General features: G+C 31.0%; 3 protein-coding genes and 1 non-coding gene across 4 annotated transcripts; 2 read left to right on the top strand and 2 right to left on the bottom strand.

Moving 5' to 3' along the window:
• Nucleotides 1,619-4,159, top strand: LOC109345227 (pentatricopeptide repeat-containing protein At3g62470, mitochondrial-like). The gene has a single exon (XM_019584096.1). It carries the CDS (start codon nt 1,804-1,806, stop codon nt 3,724-3,726), a length of 1,923 nt encoding a protein of 640 aa, XP_019439641.1. The 5' UTR covers nt 1,619-1,803; the 3' UTR covers nt 3,727-4,159.
• Nucleotides 4,497-5,375, bottom strand: LOC109345228. The gene has a single exon (XM_019584097.1). The coding sequence runs from the start codon at nt 5,357-5,359 to the stop codon at nt 4,586-4,588; it is 774 nt and encodes a 257-aa protein (XP_019439642.1). The 5' UTR covers nt 5,360-5,375; the 3' UTR covers nt 4,497-4,585.
• On the bottom strand, nt 11,283-11,354 carry TRNAG-UCC. The gene has a single exon. It is a non-coding gene; the product is annotated as a tRNA-Gly (tRNA).
• Nucleotides 15,961-16,728, top strand: LOC109344794. The gene has a single exon (XM_019583540.1). The coding sequence runs from the start codon at nt 16,138-16,140 to the stop codon at nt 16,432-16,434; it is 297 nt and encodes a 98-aa protein (XP_019439085.1). The 5' UTR covers nt 15,961-16,137; the 3' UTR covers nt 16,435-16,728.

A 23,977-nucleotide genomic window follows, 5' to 3' on the forward strand; every position in this document is an offset into this window, starting at 1 on the left:
TACTGTCGAAAGTTAAATTTTATTGGCTGGTTTTAATAAATCATTTAGTATTTTTTTTAAACAATTGGTAAAGAATGAGTTATATTCTCATGTATATTTAGGGACTCGTTACAAATAAATAAAAGCATTGCAGATGAAATGATTAGATATTGGTTGTATCATGTGTTCAAAGAGGGTCATCTAAAAGAAAATTGGTTAATGTTTGATAATATAAACAATGTGTTCTATAGTACTATCAATTTAGATACACGGTTAGATGTAGATCAAGATTAACAACTGAGAATTAATATTTATTTCAGTAATATATTAAGACCATGTTTGTCATAGGTGGTGTGTGACAAAGTTGATGAGAGTTTACTCCATAACCTTCATAATCATGATTTGGGATGATCACTTGAAAGATGATAACAATTTTGTCATTTTTCGGGGTGTCGTGTAACTTGAAAAATAAATAAAAGTTCGGCCAATATTTAAGCATAATGTAGTCATTATATTATTATTAGGAAAACTGCTAATTAATAGACAGCTGAAATTTATACATATAGAGCAAAACAAAAATAATACAGATGGGATAGCACAGATGTAACAGAGAATAAGAAAAATATGCCATTATCCATTATAATTATATCATAACTATCACAGAACTAGATATTACAAATGGGATCATATAATCTCAAAAGTGGGCGGTTGATTTTAATTAGAAAAAAAATGTATGCATTACTAATGTATGAGTTTTATACACCATCATTATATACATCATTCATTATTTATATTTAATCATTATTAACTCTTAAAAAAATAATCCAAATAAATATCAGATGATGTAGTGAATGTATATAAATCTTTAGATTGTAAATGTATATATATAATAAGGATAAATTGATAGGTTGGATAAGCTACTTAGTCATGTGTGTTGCTGATGTGCTAGCATCCTATCTTAATGCTACACATGGTACCAGGGAAAGCACTTAATCCTAATTGAGAAGGTCTCAAAATTTGTAGTGGTGAATACTTTTTATTCTATTCTTTTATTAAAACGGTGATCATTATTAGGGTAATGTTTATATAGAAAACTTTAAAGGTTGCAATGTTGCATGCATGTATTTACAATTTCACATTTTCATCATTTATTTTAAGTAGTTGGATTGGTACAAAATTTATAAGATTTATCTATGAACACAAGTGAAAGTGAGATTTAATTTCAAATTATCAATCACAAATAGCTTTACCAATGAAATTAAGTACCACTTTCATTTAAGGATATTAAAATTTCTTTTAGCAGAAGAATTCATGTTGTTTGAGTTGGTTAAGCTAGATTAATCCCCATCAACTAATCTATCTGCTAAGTCTTATTCAAGTTTGCTACATGGATTAGATCAAGTGTAAGCAATTAGCAAATCAAAGGTTACTGAAGAAGTTATATATTTGCACAAGTTTTTCATCTCAACATTAATGGGCCCAAACAATTGGAAGCCGCTGAAGAAGAGAAAAAATGTTCAGGGCCCATCAGAGGTTAACCCATCAACCTCACAACTAGAATCAGCTACCATACAATTTCATTCCTTCAATGTCAAACTACACCTCCCATTACAAACTATAGTCTAAGCTCATTGGATCTAGAAAGATCAAAATGTAAAGATTTCGATTCTATTTTTTGTTGGAAGTAACAGTTACGCATGCCAAAAGACATAGAGTGAGAGATTACCTTGATAGTTCGAAAAAAACTACACCTACAATTTTCCACTTCCACCGATTTAGCACTCAACACCATTGTTGCTACTCTTCACTGTAAATGGAACTTCAATGGCTCTCAAACTAGGCCAAAAAAACTCCTCCAAAATTCCATTTTTACCCTTGTTTCTCTATCCCCACCACCACCCACAACATGGCCCCTTCTATGTCTTCTCCACCACCCTCTTTCGCTCTCTCCATCAGGGACGAACAAGAGAAAGAGAGCAAGTACGCTTTCCTTGTGGTAGCTCTATGTCCTTGTCTCGTTTGCTTCATTCTCCTCTTAATTGCAATCTCCATAGTTCTCATTCTCAAATTTCACTTCTTTTGCCATACCCCTCTTCATTCTTTCATTTTCAAAAAGAATTGTTGATTCCCCATTTTAGGCTTTTTCCTCAATTGCCCATTTTCAATTTTCATGGAAAGTTTGCATTTTTTAATAGTCCCAGGTCATTTGGTTCTGTTAGTGATTCTGGGGTTGAATCTGATTATGATGTTGATGATGATGAGGGTTGTATTAATGATAGGGGTATTAATGGTAAATCATGTGCTGACCCAGATGAGGTTGATAGGGTATGCAAGGTGATTGATGAATTGTATGCTTTGGATAGGAACATGGAGGCAGTTCTTGATGAATGTCGGGTTCGGTTATCGCATGATTTGGTTGTTGATGTGTTGCAAAGGTTTAAGCATGCTAGGAAGCCAGCATTTCGGTTCTTTTGTTGGGCAGGGAAGAGTGCTGGGTTTGCACATGATTCAAGGACTTATAACTGCATGATGCATATTCTAGGGAAGACTAGACAGTTTGAGACTATGGTGGCAGTGCTTGAGGAAATGGGTGAGAAGGATTTTTTGACAATGGACACATTTTCCATTGCTATCAAAGCCTTCGCGGCTGCGAAGGAAAGGAAGAAAGCTGTTGGGATATTTGATCTGATGAAGAAGTATAAATTTAGAGTGGATGTGGATGCTGTCAATTTCTTGCTAGGTAGTCTTGGCGAGGCAAAGCTTGGTAAAGAAGCACAAGTTGTTTTTGATAAACTGAGAGATAGGTTTATGCACAATTTACAAACTTATACCATACTTCTTAATGGATGGTGTAGGGTGAGAAATTTGCTGGAGGCGGGGAGGGTGTGGAATGAGATGGTTGATGAGGGATTTAAGCCGGATATTGTTGCACATAATGTTATGCTTGAAGGGTTGTTAAGGTGTAGGAAGAAGTCTGATGCCATCAAGTTATTTGAAGTCATGAAAGCCAAAGGTCCATTGCCGAATGTTCGGAGTTATACAATTATGATACAGGACCTTTGCAAACAAAAAATGATGAGAGAAGCTGTAGATTATTTTAATGAAATGGTAGATCTTGGATGCCAACCAGACACTGCACTCTACACGTGTGTGATCACAGGGTTTGGGAGGCAAAGGAGAATGGATATGGTATACGATCTACTTAAGGAAATGAAGGAAAAAGGCTTCCCACCTGATGGAAGGACCTACAATGCAGTGATTAAAATGATGACAAGCCAACATATGCCCGATGATGCTGTGAGAATATACAAGAAGATGATTCAAAGTGGCTTCGAACCAACAATTCACACTTATAACATGATAATGAAATCCTATTTCGTGATAAGAAATTATGAAATGGGTCGTGTGGTTTGGGATGAGATGCATCATAGGGGGTGTTGTCCTGATGATAACTCCTACACTGTATTTATTGGAGGGCTTATAAGACAGAGCAGGTCTGATGAGGCATGCAAATATTTACAGGAAATGATAGAGAAGGGGATGAAAGCTCCTCAGCTTGACTATAATAAGTTTGCTGCTGATTTTTCTAAAGCCGGGAATCCTGGCATACTTGAGGAATTAGCTCAAAGGATGGAAGTTGCTGGTAAGTTTGAAGTGTCTAATGTCCTTGCGAGGTGGGCTGACATGATGAAGAAAAGCACTAAGAGAAGAGATCCTCCGATTTCTGGTAGGCAGTTTACATGGTAATATGATTGCGGCGAAGGTGAGAACCTCTTTGGTCTAAGGACGTTACACTAACACAATTTCTCTGGGCTACCTGCCTGTATGTGTTTGATGTTATACATAGTCGGTCCTAAGCCCGGATAAAAAGTGAAGATTATGTTAGGTAGTTGACAGCCAATATAAAACTTTGTTGAATCTCTATGATATGGATCAACAATATGATAATGCTATTATGATAGGGCATTATGGCATCGTTCGATCCATGTAGCCGACTCCACCTAGTGGGATAAAGGTTGTGTTGTTGTTGTACCTGTCATTCTGTTTCAATTCTAGTTTGTTTGTTTTTGTATATTGTTGATTTGTTGTTGGTTGAATCTTACGAAACCAGTGTTGTATATATCTTGTACTATTTTGTCAGATTAATTTCCATTCCTCAACCATTGCTTTGTTCTTTTCATTGACATGCTTAGTATGTAGTATAGCAAGAGAAATTGTCTTCAACAAAATTGTGGTCATGTCAGTTCCCACTACTTAATTCTTATTTAATTACATTCCTGAAATGGGATCAAAAGGGATCCCAAGAGCTGAATGATACTGTAACTTCTTCAGTTTAGCAAACAAAAGGAAACATAGGTTTGTAGCCTAAACCTTAAATTTGAAGTAGAAATAATCAGACCTACTGCACCAAAAATTGTGGAAGACCTACTACTGGTTGAGAAAACATTTCAGAAAAGCTGAATGTGAAAATCCAGCAGATTTTAGAAGGAAAAGAAAAAGAAACAAATGTAGGGGGAAATGAGCTGCAATAACAAAAAATGAATAAATTTCAAAGATATAAAGCAAAATATGTTATACAGAAGAAAAAAAACTTGAATCAAGAACTTCATAATTTCACAGTTGAAGCAACTGTATGAGCCCACAATCTAAGATTATCTTTCATGTCATTCTCATTATTCAGAACAGGAACTTTCCAATTCATAAAAAGGTTCTCTTTCTTTCTCCTCTCTTGGACCTTCCATGCTTCAGAGAGATAAGGTCTTGGAATTGAAGACACATCAGAATCCTGTTCTTCTACCTCACCATTCTTCCCTAGCCTTTGCAACCCAGGAATGATTGAAGCCAAGCTTGAATCTTTATCTTCCTCTGAGAAAACAAAACCAAGATCCATGAACCCTTTTAGCTCCTCAAATTCAAGGTCAGATAAACTCTTGCTTTCCCTTTTCTTCCTTCCCTTGAATGTGGTGTTCTTCTTATTATGCAGCAATACTTCAATTTGCACTTGTGCTTGGTTTTCAGCTACTATATCTGTTACATCTTTTCCTGAGAGAATGGTTTGAAGCTTTGGTGAGAAAAGAACAGAGTCTGGTGAAAAAGAATCATCCTTGAAGCATGTCATGGAACTCAATTGGTCACTCATGGACCTTGTATGAGAGCTTTGAATGGTTGAAAGCTTTGGTTCTAATGGTTCTGCTATAATTTGATGATCATCTGAGTTTTCATGAGAATTTGTTGTTTTTGATAAACTAAGGTGTTCCTTCAAGTTTTGAAGGCCAAACCAATAAGAATCAAAGAGCTTCAAGATTCCTTCTGCTTCCATTTGTGGCGGCTTTGGAAAATCAGCTGAGCTCTTTGAATTGTATAAGAAGTGAAATTTCATTGGTCAAAAGCATGGTATATATTAGATGAGTGTATATATACTATCAGTATAAATATTTATACATAATAATTATATTACTCATAATTTATATTACTTTTTTCTAAGAGTCAATGATGATTGAAGATGAATGATAGATGACAGACTGATAGTGTATAAAACTTTTATACTGTTAGTACATATATTTTTTCTGATATTAGATATGATATAATAATATATACTTGATGACTATTTTGCCCTTCATGAAACCTTAACTTACTAGTAGAATTTTACAATACTTCTCTTGAGTACCGGAGAGGAAAATACTATGAAATAACAAAAAAAACCACATACAATAACACTTGTATCCCCTTATTTATAATGAGAAGATAATTTTACCCTTAAACTAAAAAGGACATGATTTCACAACTTTGTTTTATAAAAAAACATTAATCTTTCTCTATTAATATTATTGTATCATTTTGTTGTGTTGTGGTCCTATTTCCCTAGTGAGGAAAAATATGTTTTTACACGAAAATGAAAGAGTTTTGGAATGGGGTGGCTTTAAGAGGAGGCAATAGCAAAGGTTGTGTGTGACAAAATACAGAATTATGAATGTTACTAGAGAAAGCCTCATATGAGGTTGGCCAATAATAGATATCAAGCACTAGTATCAATCTTTTTCTGTTCTATTAGATGTTGACATTTCTTGGTTCCATCTCTTTCTTGTTGGTTTGGTAATTGTACCAAAGCTTTCATGTGGAAACTAATTGCAATAGCAATAGCAATTATTGATACTTGCTTCCAAACTACACAAAATTGAAAACCTATACTACTATTGTTGGCATTAGCTTGATCTTTTCATGCTAATTTGTATTTAGTTTAATAGAGAGAATTTTGAAGAAATGTATCATCTTCTATTATTATATACCACTTATATCGAATTACACATATCAATAAAAATAGTTAATTTTATTTATTTTTAAAAGTACTATAATATTACTATTTTAGCCTGTTAAGTCTCATTTGAAAAATCATAATTTTATTCTTTCCTGTTAATTAAGAAATGACAATTAAAAGAAAAACATTAAATATTGCATACAAAAGCTCAAATACATTTAAAAATGACCATTAAAAATTGCAACTCGTACATTATAATAAGGACTAAAGAGAATATTATTTTTTTTCCATTACTTATATGGGGCCAACCAAAGGTAGGCCGAGAGTATTATTTTAAATCTGACATTATAACAGGGACCAAACTAAGTATGTTTATTTACACCATTAATCACACAATATATTTGGCATGTTAGAGAATTGCTTTCTGAAGACTATAAGATACCAACTTCGATCAATGGCTTTGCCAATTTTTCAAGATTCTAAAGACTTGCTTTGGAAGCAAAAGGAATTAAGCTCCCATTCAATAGTGAAAATGTGTAATTGAACTAAAAATATTTTGTTTTAACATATGATATAAATAAAATTATTTATTAATTTTTTAACATTAAACATTAGTATAATATATGTATCTAATTTTACTGGTATTGTAAACTGCTAATTAAACAGATATAACATGGTACTAGCACCCTACAGATTTGATATGATGCGGGTTCATTATTTTATGTTAATTAAGCTTTGTGTGATTAATGAAAGCAGGCATGTTTTATTATAATAATCTAATGATATGCAACTACCCTATTATATGGGATTTAATATCTATGTATTAAGAATGGGAAATTTTTTATGACATATCACTCATTACTTATATATTATTTTTATTTAAGAATAATTGTTCAGAATGAATACTCTTAGATTGTCACACCATAAATATTGAAAGCATGTTTTATTATAACAATCTAATAATGCCTTGCCTTCATATTATATATTAAATTTAATATTTATGTATTTTCAGTGTAAATTTTTTCTATAATTGATATATTATTCATTATTTAGTATATTACTTTTATTTAAGAGACATTAATAATTAATATGTCAATAATGAATATTGAATTGACATTGTAAAATAATCTTACACCCTAACTATGAACTCTATTATATTATCACTTTAGTGACACATTATGAGTAATAATAATAATAAGGGAGTATATTCATTTATTCCAAAAGTAAGTAAAAAAACTAATTCATATTTTAGTCATTTATTCTAGAAAAATCCAATAGACTGAATTAGTAAGCAGATCTGAACCATTAGATTTTTCTAGAATAAATGGTTATGATGTAAAGTTGGTTTTTATAATTTATTCTTGAAGTAAATAAATCATTTTAAGATATAATTTCATTGAGAAGCGAGTCAATGGTACTTACAATTATATGACTTTTTATATAACCAAGACTATTCTTTCACTCCATACCTAAAGAACTAATCTTTTTTAAATATGTCCATTCAAACAAATGTCATTCCAAGAAATCAAACTATTAACCTATGGTTTATGGTTTAGTACAATATACTAAGATCGAATAAAACTTTATTATACCAATAAACCAACCTACTATGTCATTTTAGGATTTGAATTCCTAGTAGGAAATATGGAATACTAATTTAAATGCTGGCTGAAGTACATGGTTTATCGTGCATCTTCTACTATACCATTTTTTTCTTTCAATGCAAAGTTCATAAGGGCTTTAAAGTATTTTTGAAACAAAGTTCAGAAGGGCATCATAATATTCGGATAATAAACTTTAGATTAGTTGCTAGGAATTGTGGATTCAGTCATTGAATGTATTTGAAATTTTGAATGAGGAATTATTAAACGAGCCTAATTCCAAATGTGCATCTCATGCTGCCGTCACTAGTGGGCCATCCTGTAGTCTTGAATCTTGACCATTCAATGGAGAATTGGAGAGAACTCTTATACCTGTTGCTGTTGGATTAATTCATCTTTCTTAACAAGTTTTGACGTATGCAAATCAAGTGTAAAATTCCATCACATAAGTTAAAAAATTAGAATAAAATATAAAGGCACCAATCCGTAAATTTTAAATAAAATGGATATTTTTTATCTTTAAAAAACCAATGTTGTGAAACACAGCCAGAAATCAAACCAGAAGATGTTCCATATTAGGTTTAACTAGTTTAAATGGGTAAATCCTCATGTTGAACCGGATGATTTCATATATAATTTAACATTCTTATATATAACTATAGTTATATATAAATACAAAATTTTACATAATTAATATTTATATGTAATTATATTGAAATAACATCTCTTCACCTTTTTTGGACCGGAGTAAAACAAAACATTAGAGTAATATTTTATTTTTTTAAAATTTTAAGTGAACCGTCATGTTCACTTCCCGGGTTATTTCAGTTCAACCGGATTCAATACAGTTGAACCAGAATTTCTCCAGTTCAAAGCGGTTCAACCATCATTCAATTAAAACTACAAAATAGAACATTTTTCAAGTTCAGACAATAGTCAAATCGGTTGGACTCGATCCTGTTATCATAACACTAGGAGAAACTATCCTTTAGTATTGAGATAATAAATGCACTACACTAGTTGTTCGGTCATTTCTGGAAATGTTTAGTTCCCCAAAAAACTCGATCATTTTTTAACATTGACAAAATCATTAATGGCCCAGATTGAATTTGAGTGATAGTTAATGACCAAATTGATTGGTAAGAATGTTACCTCAAATTATTGAAGGACCAAATATCTTGGACTACGCTCTCCTAACTTTAAAAAATAATGTCAATCTGAGTGTTGTATTTTTACCTTTGCATAGTGAAAGAGTGAGACCCTAATAAATTCATATGCGTCATATGTTGAGGTTGCAGTGTTACATGTTTTTTTCTTTTCCTTGTTTTCATCTTCTTTCATTTGTCTCTTGCTTCTATTTTATCTTCCTAGACCTATAGGCTTTAAGTTTAAATGCTAACATCTAAAACTGTCTCTTATCATTTTATTTTTATACTTACTTAAATCTTCATTAGTCCTAATTCTTATATTTAGTAAAGATGAGATTTTTTACTCTAAATAATTTATTAATTTTTCATAACAATTATCAACTTTTAAATATTATCACAAATTAAATATTTCAATGAATGGTATGAATAATAAATATGATAAAAATATAAATTTCTACTATTTCAAAAGCTTAACAGAATAATACAAATTATATAAGAAAACAAGCATATATAATGATAAGAATATAACAAAAGAACATATATACAAACAGTATCCTGAAAAAATCAAATAATATTTTAACATATATAACTAAATAGTAATAATAATGATAATCATAACAACAAGACTAGGATAACAATAAAATTTTATTATTTATCATTATCTTAACTTTGCAATATCTTCTGAAAGAAAATTGACAATATTATTTTATTTTATCATTAATAAAATTATAATATGGACTTTTGTGTTCATGAGAATATATGTTAAACATATAAAAACAAAGGACATGTAAATAGACTAAGGACATATTAAACATATAAAAACAAATTATTAGTAAAATAAGTATTTATCATTTTAAAATTCCATGAGAATATATGTTTCTTAATGGAATAATGTTTATATGTGGCCAAGGGACAAATTAGGAAAAACCCTAATAGTATGATCAATTTGAGCACAAAAAGACATATGGCTTAGATGATATTTTGATTGATATATCATTATTTTATCTATAATTTAATTATTTTATTTGAACTTTCTACATTTTATGTTTAGTTTATTAGTTATTATTTACTTGTATAATAATTTGTTTGAACCGACTCATATTTAAGTTTAATTAATTTTTATCATCTTAACTATCAACCTAATATCATAGCATTTCCATCTTCCATGATATGTTCAACCACTATTTCTTTAACGGGTGTTGAAAATTCAAAATTTTATTAGTCATCATTATTATATGCAACGATTATTCTAATAAACAAACATGAATATACTCTAATACAATAATTTAATTTCTTCCTTTATTTATATACATTAATCTTCACACCGACAATCATTATGCAAATAATGCATTTTCTCTCATGATGAATTATGTTAATAATGGTTATTTTCGTATCGAAGATCGTTATGATTATGATTATATTACTATGTTCTATTTCCACTAATGTTCATTCTAGTGATGTTTTTTTCTTCTCATTGATGAGTTATGTTAGTATAACTTCTTTTCTAATGGATTATCATTATTTCTAGAAAATTTGCAGTTCTCAAACCTCGATTTTTTATCGAACTGATATAATTATTTGATTATTTTTATTTTAAATGAATTATTTGTAATATGTTTAAAACTTATTAGGGTTTATCTTGAAGTACGTGTTAAATGATATTTTGATTAATAAAACATTATTTTATCTAGTATTTAGTTAGTTTTATTTTATTTGAATTTATCTATAAATATGTTTATCTTATTAATTATTATTTGAGGTGTTATAACTTGTCATTTCTAATGATTTTTGCATATAATAAACTGTTTCTAATGAACTCATACTTAAATTTAACCAATTTTATGATCCTAAATTTCTAGGTTAAAAGAAAATTGTGATGTTGAGAAAACTTAGAAAAGAGAACTAACGAGGACAGAATGTGGACTGGTCCATTAAATAATGAACCTAGAAGTGTGAAGGATGTGCTGTTGGAGAATGACATAGCAATTCTGCCTGGGCAGATAGAACATGAACACATGTATTCTTCTAGTAGTTTACCAAAAGGAGACTTGCCCTGCCATTTATTTCTGATAGTTTATTATCATATTCATTGCATTAAATGAGCATATTTTTGTGGTAGTATGTTATGACATTATGAGTCTACTTAATTTTCCCAACGTTACAAAACCCATAAGTGAGAGATCATTGCATGAATATCATTCCAAAACCCCATTTGATAAATCATTGCATGAATATGTATCCCAGGAACTATTCCCACACGTACTTACGAATGTTAAAACTACCATTAAATGAAAAAGATGCGTTTGCCGGGAGTCGAACCCGGGTCTATTGCTTGGAAGGCAATTATCCTAACCGTTGGACTACAAACGCTTGATGTTAAAACCCTTGATGTTTATATTAAATATAATTACCTGGTTAATAGTATTTCCGAAACTTAACTTTGCATAACATTGAGAAGTTTAGGGATTATATTCGTTAATTTATAACAAGGAAATTGAGTTTGACACATTGTGGAGGCATGGTGACTAAAAATACATTGAATAAAAGCAGCGTGACATATGTACGCCATTCTTTCAGTAAGTTAGTATTTTGCTATAAACTCCTTCAGGTAGATTTTCTTTTGTTTCATTATGTTTAGTGGGTATATTCAATTGTGAATTTTAACATTGATGAGTAGAATAATTTAATATCGGTAAATATGTGTGGAAGAGAAAGATTTGTGTGGGGATGATACAACCAATAAGATCTTGACAATACATTAATATTTTAATTCTAATTAAATTTAATCTTAAATGATAGCACGAAAAATCATAAAATGTATTTGTCTCTAAATATGACGTGTTTTATGCGTCTCCATACAAGTTTTTCTCTTTGTGGAATTGTTTACTTATGATTTTGCTTAAAGATGTGATATCTTACTTGTCTCTTTTAAAGGTAGTTGTTCACTCCTCCCATAACTCAATAACAAAAAGGTTATTAAAGGGGAAGTGATTGCTAAGTGTGTTGGAGGCTCCCTATTCACTAGTCTTCACAAGAGATTTGAGAGCTATTGATTCTACTAGGATGTGGTTAATTAAAGGGGAAGTGATTGCTAAGTGTGTGGGACCCATATCTGAGTGGGGATGGTCGAATATATTCAAGTATAAAATCTCACATTAAATAAGATGTAATGAATGAAAAAGTTTAGAAACAAAAAAGACCAATGAAACTACTATCTTAATATTTTAGTTTAAAAATTAATGTCTCACTTATGGGTACCTCTGAAATCTTCTCTTTAACTTAATAATAATGACACTCACTCATAATTTGATTTTCTTCATTCACATGTCCTAACAAAGTCACATAAGTTTCAATGAATAACACCATCTCCACTAATGTAGAGACAAGTACATGATTTTACATGTGTTTCCAATGGCAAAAGGATTATTATATTATATATAAAAGATAAAAATGTCTTATCATATTATTGTTTCCTTTCTTTTTTGTGGTATTTGCATATCTATTAATGGAAAGTATATTTGTACAAGTTTTAACATCAAATAAATCTTTTAGTTTGACAACATTATAACCCTGCTAAAAAAATGCATAATATATTTAGTTATTGGATATTATAAATTTAGGAGACTTATTTCAAACAAATATACTTAATCCCCTAATTAAAACCAAAAATAACTTAAAAGGCTGTAGTAATTTTGTCAATAAAATATACTCTTGAAAAGTTATAGAAATCATCAAATGTACACTAACTAAACAATCCTCATATTTGTGTTTGTCTAGCCACAATGTGATAACAAATGTCTACGTTGTTGGAACTTTAAGGTACCAAATCAGACAGCAGTGCTTTCGGCAATGAATATGAGATAATTAGGTGAATGGTGTCGCTTGACACGTACCTTAGATTTAGACATAGGTGCATGGTTAAGGACTTTCTGTATGCAATCTTCCCAGCACTTTTTTCTTTTATAGCCCTTTTTCTTTCTATTTTGATCTCGCCCATGCTGTACTCTGATTAATTCAAGAACATAGTGCGTGACTTCTCTTCCTTCTCCTTCTATTTTTTCAACGCCATGTTTGCATCTTAAAAGTAAAAAATGACCAACTATAACAAATTCGCCAAATATTTCTTACTTGTGCCTATGCATTTAATACATGAGTTTCAAGTGTGTCCTACTAGCTGATGCAAAAATCCACTTTCTCATGCATATGGGGGACAAAGATCGTCTATCCCAAGCCAATTTTTTATTACTTTTTGTTTTTTAAATTTTTCTTTTATTCACGTGTCAATACGTGATTGACTTGGTACATAAAATGAAACACCGTTGTAGATATGTGATCCTCATCTGCATATTTGGGATGATGAATAGCAACAAATGCAGGAATAGGTATGGAGTTTAATCTAGTTGGCGGAAATACGGTTAATTTGACTGATATGAAACGAGTGTCTTCAACTCTTCAAGCTTAAACCTGTGGGAAATAATAGATATGAGTGAGATCATAGTTTTGGTTAAGAGAAAAGTTGGCACACCAATAATGTCGTATTTTGAATGGGAACAACCCTAGTACCCTACTTTCAATAACTCTATGAAACCTTAATTGTGTAACAATCCATCTAAAAAATATTTACAATAATGGATAGCTAGTGACGATTCTAGGATATAGAGACAGAGTGTGTAACATAGGTTAAAATTAAAATAATAAATATTATTAATTAAAAAAATAAAAATATTGATGTCAAAATTTAAATATATTTAATGAATTAAAATATATATTTTATAATTGGTCTCTATGTGATTTCACATTTTAAAATTGTTGAAATATATTTACTTATTTGTCAATGTTGCTGAACACTTCTAATTAATTATAAGTCACTAGATAGTTATTTATTCGTGCATCTTCCATTCGATTACATAATCTATCTTTTACAATTTTCATAGTTGGAAAAACTCTTCTTAAAATTGTATTGTTAACTTCAAAAGAAGATAAATTAATGAGAAACAATGTGTCTTCCACCTCCAATCAACTTATTTTAAGATTATTTATTCATTTCAAAGAAGCAAATTCCATGTATTATGCATATCAATGATATACATCTCAAGTTGATTATCAAACATTATAAAATCAGTTGAACAAAAAATCTTGTGGATAAAACTTTACAAATTCAACCAATTTTGTCATATCAAAACTAGAGAAGAAGTTAGTTAGTCTCAAACAAGACATACAGAGAAGCAATTGCGTATTTGTCTTAAGTATTCGATTATGAAGTTCCTTGAGTTACATATCTATAATATTATAAAATAATTCAATATAATAATGATTATTTATTTTTCAGGAAGCATGTCATGTCATTTACAAAAGAATAAATTCTGGGCTGGTAGAATTTTAAGTAAGAGTGTAATATATACGCATTGCTTCAATATTTATAGTCACTAGGTAATCTATCATTTATTTGAATTACTTTTATTTTAAAAGTAAATGATAATCAAATATGAATAATGGATAACACAATAACAATATATAGAATTCTTACACTCTCAATATATACATTTTTTCTCGATAAATAATATAGATTTTTTCTCAAATAATATCACATACCATCGTCCCTGGATAGCTAACAAAGTGTTGTTAGGGGTTTTTATTTGACCATTTTTTTTATTCTCCATAAATCCATGCATAACTGAAATGTAATTTTTCCTAATACTGCGCAAAATTATAATTACAATGATACAATGTTTTTGTTAGTACGACAGAAGCGATCGTTATACAATATTGACTATAAACAATTAAATAAAGTGTATAAAATAAATATAAGAGAAAAATAGAATTTGGTAACAAAGTTGAGGCAAATATAAACACCAAATAGAAACACTATATGAATATTTAGTAAATTGGATGCCTAATTCTCTTTAACAACTCTTTCATATAAGAATTTGCTCCCCTTTTTCATTAGTCTACCGGATTAAGTTATGTCATAATTGTTCTAAGATTAGGTTGGGGACCCAAATGTAGGATTATAATATGTTAGTGTGTTAATTTAAGGCCCGGGACACAAAATCCAACTGTAGGCTTCACTCTATGGGTCAGTTCCTATATTGACTAAACGGGTGCATAGTATTATTGTAGTATAATGAGAGTATATGTTATCTCACTTATTTGTGTTACTTCATATGCAAAAAAAATATGATTAATCTGAATAATATTTAATTATTATATTTTTAATTTAAATATTTTTTTTAACCAATCAAAAATAATAATAGAGTATATAATATGGAGTAAGACAACTAATGTGTTCCATATTATGATGACTATTTAAAAAAGAATGACGGAAGTACATCATTAAGTGGGTTACACTTGTTCCCAATGAAAAAGCAAAAGATGAAGCTTCCTTGGCACGTCAATAGTGAACCCTGAATCCGTGGCTAAGTCAAGTAGGACACATAGACATTAATTAGAGTTGAAAATTATATTTACCAAAAGGGTTGGCCGGCAGCTTAGCTCAGCATAACCTAACTCAGCCACCCCACACGCCTTTTTTTGGAAAATATGAAATAAATCCCACACACCACAATAGTCCTACTTTGACTAATATTACTTCCAACTCAGATTCCTCTAATAACCTTCTTTTATGATAATCTCCGATATCAAATACTAGAATGTGAGATAAAATAGAGTGTGATAATTTTTAATTTTAAAATATTTTAAAATTTGAACTATAAAATCGTGTCAATAATATATGTCATTATCAAACAAAAATCATATATCCCAAAAGTTATTTTATTATGTATCTCGTACCAATCTAATTATAGAACAGATGACCATTGTATATCACTATCTATCTTCATCCATTACTAGACACTCTAATACTTAAAATAACTAATTTCCTTCTTTTATTCTCTATTTTTTCTTTATGTTTTTAGGAGCATTAAAACTTAAGGATTCACCAGAATTCTTGACTTAGCAAGTGCCGCCCCTCAAAACTTGATCCCCAAGCTCCCACTTTCTCTCTCTTGTGTATTATAAATAACATGTCATTTCCCTCACAATCTCACTCCCTCCCATATTCCTTCCCACACCAAAATCAAAACATCATTTCATACTTCATCTCCTTTCCTCTCACCATTTCTACTTACTTCAACTTTCAAGTTCCCAACTTCCCATGGCTCGCTTCGCCACTTTCCTAGTTCTATTCCTTGTTCTCTTTGCCTCCCTTGTCTCATGTTTAGAAGGTAGAAAGTTTCACCTTCATCATTCAAAGAAACACAGAAACAAGGTTAACCCATCTTCAAGTAACAGCTTGTTTTTCAGTTCACTTCCAAAGGGTACTGTGCCATATTCTACTCCAAGCAAGAAAGGGCATGCAACAGAGGTTGATGAGAAACTCATTGCGCGTCACCTCATAAGCACTGAACGGCTTCTTCTTCGATCTGTTCCTAGCCCTGGTGCTGGCCATTGATTATTATTAGCTTCTCTATTATCTTAGACCACATTTTTTAATTCGTTTGATTTTGTTATTTTCTTAGATTCTTTGTATGGGAGAAGATATTAGCAGAATTTGTAAGGATAGTGTGAGGTGTAAAGAGAATTAGAGATACTAGTATATATGTCTCTATTTTTCTCTGTTTTTGGGATTATGTGAAATCCTATTATTTTTCATTATTTAGGGAGAAAAATATATATGTAGTAACAATTTTGTATTGTCAATTATCAAACTTATGATATATAGGTATAAATAAGTTTTACTTCTACCTGGTTTTATTTTATTTGGAATATTACTTTTTATGCCTACGTTTATTTATAGGAATTGTTCGGCTAGAACTTGAGATATGTTGGATTTCAAATTAGACTATACTTGATTGTATAGATGATGATGGTAATATATCACAACACTATATAAATTGTATTTTTTTGTACTATTAAGGATGTTCTTTAATTTTTGGATAAAAAATTAATTTCTTCTAAAATGTGGCTCCTCCTCCTAGCACTGCATGACATGGAAAGTGTAGTCTTTTTCAAATTGTTTACCACTCAAGTATGGTAAAAATAAGATCGGGTGACTTTACAAATCCAAGCTATTGGATGAAGATATGAGTAGATTTAGAATTGTGTATTAATTTTGATTTGTAGAGATTAAGTCAAAATTGATTCAATCTTTATTCAATAATTTAAATTTATTGAAGTCACTAAAATCACCATTTTCAGAAGTCTCGTCTCCAAATAACACGTAATATAATAACATTCATAGTATGCAGTTTTGAAGAATAACTTCTACCAATGCCACATTGCAATTATTTACAAGATACTACTTTCTCAAGGCCGGCCATTAGGTGAGATCTTTAATTTTAAAGTACATATGAGGAAATAATGACATTGAACATTATACTATATTTGGTAGGTTTTGAATTAATTACAGGAGTGATGCAGTTTTTATGGATGTCGTGGATGGGGTCTACAATTTTACAAAAGTCATGGATAGGAAATGTGAGGTGACTCATCTTTTCAACAATTTTTCAACATTTCAAGGCACATGCTTCCAAGGCATACTTAGATTACACATTTTGCTTCCTAACGTTCGTGTGTAATCTTAGTGACATTTGTGTAATCTTGGAGTTTTATCTGAATATAGGATTTGGTGCAAAAATATAATATCGATATGAGACAAATTTGACTCATTTGTGTTGATGTTAAAACTCCAAATTTTTTTTTTGTAGAGGGAGTTATGAACTTGTGTCACTTTTATATTTTGCGGTTGTTAAGTGGTACTTTTGGATTGATATATGTTTTGTAATTTAGACTTTGAATTTGTTAAACACTTGAAATTGTTTGTTTATATGAATTTTGAGTAGATTATAAAATTGAATTATAAATTTGAGTATTTACCTATTTGAAATTTTTTTTGTTATAGGTTTGTATATATATAAATATAAGTAGGTATGTCCGGTTTAACCGACATACGGTTTAATTATTGAATTACCGGTTGAACCATTGTACCACTTTACCAATACCCTGACCGATTTAATAACCGGTACAGTTTTAACAATACTGGGTGAAACCAGTATAGGTGGCATCAATCAAATATTCAATATAGCTGGATTCACGAAACTGAAATTTAAACTAAAAACATCTTTACTCAAACTGAAACAGCCCTCTTTATTAATTACACATGAAATGGTATGCAAGGTCTTACAATGGGATAGTTATGGGGATTGCGGTTATGTAATTCTGAATGTGGTTAATGAGGGAATTACATGTCCCACTTGGTATAGCAAGTCAATCACAAAACTCCATTCGTTTAAAAAGAAAAATTATAAAATCAGAAATTAATAATTTAATATTATTTTATGATGTTTGATTGGTTCAAGACAGAGAAATAGGAAAATTATAGGACATGTGATCCTTGTCCATTAATAGGATGGTTATGATATGAATTTTGTGATAAGAAAATATTTTTGAACTTGATGCGGTTTAATGTGACTGATTCAACATGGTTGTTTTGCAAATTAACATATATATATCATTGTGATTCATTATCATACCGTAATTATAATTACGGTAAAGTTGTAACAATCACCATAATTATAATATTAAGGCCATATTATATAATTGGTCTACAAGTTGAATAACTGGTGGTATAGAAATGGATTGTCTAAATGAGATAAGTATCTCATGTCACTGCCTCTGATTTGAGGTTTGTGACCGCAAACTTTATACTTTTAGTAGATTGGAATAGGAAAACATACCATATAAGAATTGGGTTGTGGACTTCATGTCACAAAATGCTAAACACATGAGCTGCTATTCATTGACTTTTTCTGTTGTCTACATTTTTTCTCCAATGGAAAAGTGTCCCATCCGATTTGAGGTGACGTGCTTCAATAAAAAAAAGAAGCTGACTAGAAAGTCATCAACACGTATATTTCGAAAATCTAATTAAGAATTTTGTTCAGCCTGAACTTTTAATTAAGCTAAGTCTTTATATAATGTACCAATCCACTCTCTAGTGTGTTTCAATACTTCCTTCGATTTTTATAGGTAAGTCAACAAATTTATTTGATAAAAGAAATTAAAAATTACTTTGCTTAAGCATTAGTTTCATAAATAAAATGAATTGATTTATGATTTACTTAAAAAGCTTTTAATTTATTTACCCTTATAAACTAACTAATGAATTAATTTTATCAAAATAGTTTATCAGCTACTGAAATAATAAGCTTTCAACACATAGATTTTTAACCTTCAATAGTAAATAAACCAAGCCAAGTAAAACAAGATAAAAGTGATTCTTTTTTCAATGGGATTAATGAATGTTTAGTTCATTTTTGACGAGTTCAGCTCCTCCCAATTACTAGAATATAAGGAGTGTGGAAATAATTTAAATTTATTTTTTTATTAAAAAACTTAAAATCATAGTTGTTAAAAAAAAAATCACGACATATTGTAATCATTCAGTAGAAGATCTCATCAATCTTTAACTTCTTTTGCTTTCCTATTTCCTTGTCTAACCACCAAAATCACAACACTTATCACAGCGTAGACTCTAGGAGGCTAGCTACAAAGCATTGCTCAATTATATTTACTTAACTGTCGCTGTTTCAATAGATTATGCACAATCTTATGGAAAGAGATAACACTGAAATAGAGGCCAGCATGGCTTGCGTATATGGCTAAAAGAGAATAGGGAGCAGGCACCCAAATTTGGGAACTTAGAACTTTAGTTTTAAATGTCCAGTGGTACATTATTATTAAAATGGTAGTAGGCATGAGTAAAAGAGATTCTTGATGAACAAGAAAGAATAAGAAAATATTATTGAATTGAATTCCAAAGTTACATTGAATCATCTATATAAAGTAAAGGAAACACTAATTACCCTAACCAAATTAACTAACCGACTAACAAAAGCTAAACTATTTTAACAATTATAAATATAGAAAAATGCAATTTCAATCCTAATTACTAGGCCACAATGTCTAAGTACAAGGCATCGATGGTGGACAACACTGCCTCTAGTCTTGATTGAGAAAAATTATGGGCGAAAATTTTAAGAATAGGGTGAAAGACTAATAATTCTACATATTTAAGGGCTCTATTTTTATATCTATCATCAACATTTAGTCAATGTTATGATCCTAGAGAAGCTAGTACTAGAAGATGATTATAACATGTGACTGTAGTCAATTTTTAATATTAAGCCCAATTTTTTTAAATAGAAGATAATAATATCTTAAAAAGGAATAAAGCATCTCTACATGCCAAAAGATAACTTATATTCTTAAATTTATTAAATGTTTGACATTTGACTTATTTCCATTCTTTTAAGAAGTTTACATTATAAAATATATTATAAAAGAAAAAACAAGACACATGTTAAACACTAAGTGTGTTGAGAATGTTTGAAATATGTTATTATATGAAGTCTCACATTGCCTAGGATTGGAATAAACTAGAGTACCAAAGTTATATATTGATTCAAGTCTTTTATTTGTAATGTGCACCAGATATAAGCACCAAATAGAAATATTTCATGGACACTTGGGTCTATGAGTGTGCTAGAGTTTGTAATCCTTATTCTCTAATAATATCTTGGTAGTCGCTCATTGCTCCTAGCGACGTAGGCACAATTGGTCGAACCCCCATTAACAAATTCTCTTATTTCTTCTCTTTTATTTATGCACATAATTTGATTGCTTGTAGTCAACACTACGCAACGATAGCTTCCGTTGTACCAATAATTAGTATCAGATCCAATTGATAGATGACTCTTAACCCAAGCGCTAGATAATGGCTAAATAGGGTGAAGGCATGTTGGTTGGACAAGGTTTGTCAAGGGTATTGCATGAGGATAAACTAGATGAGTTGAAGGAGAATGACATATGACAGAACTATGGTGAGGGCAATGTATGTGTTGATCTAGAATCCCAGAAGTTTATGTACTAGATTAAGATCAAGGTGGAGATAGAGACTCGGGTGTTGAGTTTAGCCCTAAGACAGGTGCTGACAATATTTCTTTAGATGTTGAGAGGATGATCTCATTTGAGATGAGAAGTGGAATATCCTAATGGCGTATTTGAGACATCACAGTGAAGGATATTAATTGTTATCAAATCCACAAAAGCACAGAGGCACTAACTGACTTTGATGTAGGGTGCAACTTGTGCATTGGCTTTGATGCATGGTGTAACACAAGCATTAGTAGAGAGGTAGGGGTGTGACATGGACATTGGCTTGGATGCAAGAATGTGACACAAACATTAGTTAGCATTGATGCAAGGTGTATTTTGTGGGTATACTCCTTATGGTGGAGTGAGATAGTTCTTTTGAACTAGGATTGTCAGAGTAGACAATAGTGGTAGTGGTTGAGGCTTTCCAAGAAAGCGTCAAGGTTCAATGTGACTCAGTATTGAAGAGGATGATTGTTGACAAACTTTTGTGTAGAGGTTCCATATATCGGAAGACTTCCCAGCAATATATGATTAGGCAGCGTATTCCATTTGATGGAGGTATGGGAAGTTGCACTACAAGTTTGGAGAGCTAGGCTCTTGGTAACATTGTCAAGGATACTCAGAAAGTATATGTTGTAGGGGAACAGACTCTTACATGGATGATTTGTTAAAGATAATAAGGCATTGAGCAAGGTGAAGTCATATATTTGCTAAGATGGAGATTATTGTGTAGATTTCATAATGAGCGAGATATTCGTCTATTTCAATCAATATGGCGATTGTTGATAATGTTTGAAATATGTTATTATATGAAGTATCACATTGCCTAGGATTAGAATACATTAGAGTGTCAAAGTTATATATTGGACTCAAATCCCTTGTTGTAATGTGCACTAGATATAAGCACAAAATAGAAACACCTCATGGGCACTTGGGTCCATGGGTATGCTAGGGTTTGTAATCCTTATTCTCTAATAATATTTTGGTAGCCGCTCAGCGCTCCCGGAGACGTAGGAACAATTGGCCGAACCCCGTTAACAATGAAACTCCTTGATAGTTGGAGGTTCCATGGTCGCAGTCTGGTCCAACAAGTGGTATCAGAGCCGTTAGTTCAGTTGGGACATGCGAATTTAAGGGGGAGCAGACCGAAAAATGTGAGGTATCCACACTTGAAGGGGAGATTATTGTGTTTATTCAAGTGTGAAGTCTCACATTGGATATGCGGAGAAGAGTAAAAGAGTTTATAAGAAGGATAGACCAATGAAACTAATGCCTTAAGGTTTTGGTTCAAGACATGGTGTCTCACTTGTGACTCTCAACTCTTCACATACCCAGTAACAATGGAACTACCCAGTGGTTGGAGGGCCCCTGGTCACAGTCTGGTCCAACAAAGTGGATTTAAGGAGTATACGAAATATTTTATTCTCATCTTAAAACCATCTCTTTGCAGGGCCCATCACCATGCCTCTAATGGTGTAAGGCCCCTCACCATGCCTCTTTGGGAGGGACAACTAAGAAATCTGAAAGAGATTAATTTCTTACCAAAAAAGGTGAGGAGATACCATTAATAATAAGAAAAACCAAAAAATGAGTGTTTCTTGTGTCAAAGCCTATAGTAGAGTGATATCAATTGTTCAAAAAAATGTTTTGCTTACCATGAATGATTATAAAAATAGTTAATTATTAAAATTTAATTTTAATTATTTACATCGAGTGACACAATTTTTGAAATGATTGATGCAGTCCCTAGATATGATTATGGCTAGAAACGAGTCAAACTAGAGTTCAGCTCGATAAGGATTGGCTCAGTTCGAAACTCGACTCGAGTTCGATACGAATTATTTTTTAGCTCGAGTTCAACTCGGATAAAGTTCGTGAACTGTTCGATTCAGTTCGAATGATTCATTTGGGCAACTCAAATAAATAATTAAAATTTGAAAAATATTGAAAGATTTTTTTATATATAAATATAATCTTGTTTAGTCATAATAAACATAGATATTAGTTTATATATATCGAGTCAGCTCATGAACCTAACGAGTCGAACTATATCCAACTCAAGTTCGGTTCGTTTATTTAACGAGTGCAATTTGCAGCTCAAGTTCAGCTCATTTGGTTCATGAACCAAGTTTATCGAACTAAATAACGAATCAAATTTTGAATGAATACCGAGATAGTTTGGTTCATTATTTGTCTTAGATATGATCTACTACCAAAATATGAATAGAAAAATTAAAATTGGGACGGATATAAGTTTATTTATCCTAGATGTTACCATCTCAACCCATAGCTCAGTACACATGCTTATCCTTGACGTAACAAAATGGCAAAGCAAGAACCAAGAAAACGGTGCCGCCAATTTAAACCTTTTTCACTACAAAATTAAGGTATTCAATTACAAGTCTATAATTGAACTTGAATCCATCACTTAAATACTACCGTTTTCTTCTCTCTATTTGGAAGGTGCCAAAGTTATTTCACAAATCTCAATGTAACTGAAAGTACATTCTTTGTTTCCCCTATCTTACGTAGAATGTCCTCATGCCATAGTCTTAATTATTCTTAAAACCTAAGAATTCATTTTCTATTTATTTACACTAACATCAATACCTTATAACTCCCTTAGCTACCAAATTTATTTTTCTCTTTTTTATTTTATTTATAATCTTACTGATTTTAGTGGGAGTAAGTGTTTCCGCAACTCGATCAAAATGTCATTCTATATCTATGGAGAAAGAAAAAGAATATTCCAGGAGATTTTACCATGCTAATGTTGGATAAGTTCTGAAAATAGATGGTCTGTCCCTTAATCTTTCAATTTCTCTGTCCCCAATGATTAGAGTTTACCAAGAAATAAAAAGTACTACTTTATTATTAATTTATTTTACAAAAATAATATATTAATATCTACATGTTTATATTTAAGTGGGTGAAACAAGAAATAAAACACAAATTCCGACATACAATTTGTATTCATAAGTTCTCAGAACTCAAAATCTGGTATAGATAAAACTGCCTTTTTTGTCAGGGCCACATTCCACCTTCACGACCATGTCAAT

The sequence above is a fragment of the Lupinus angustifolius genome, chromosome LG04 (assembly GCF_001865875.1).
Source record: "Lupinus angustifolius cultivar Tanjil chromosome LG04, LupAngTanjil_v1.0, whole genome shotgun sequence".
In the NCBI taxonomy this organism is placed as follows: Eukaryota; Viridiplantae; Streptophyta; class Magnoliopsida; order Fabales; family Fabaceae; genus Lupinus; species Lupinus angustifolius.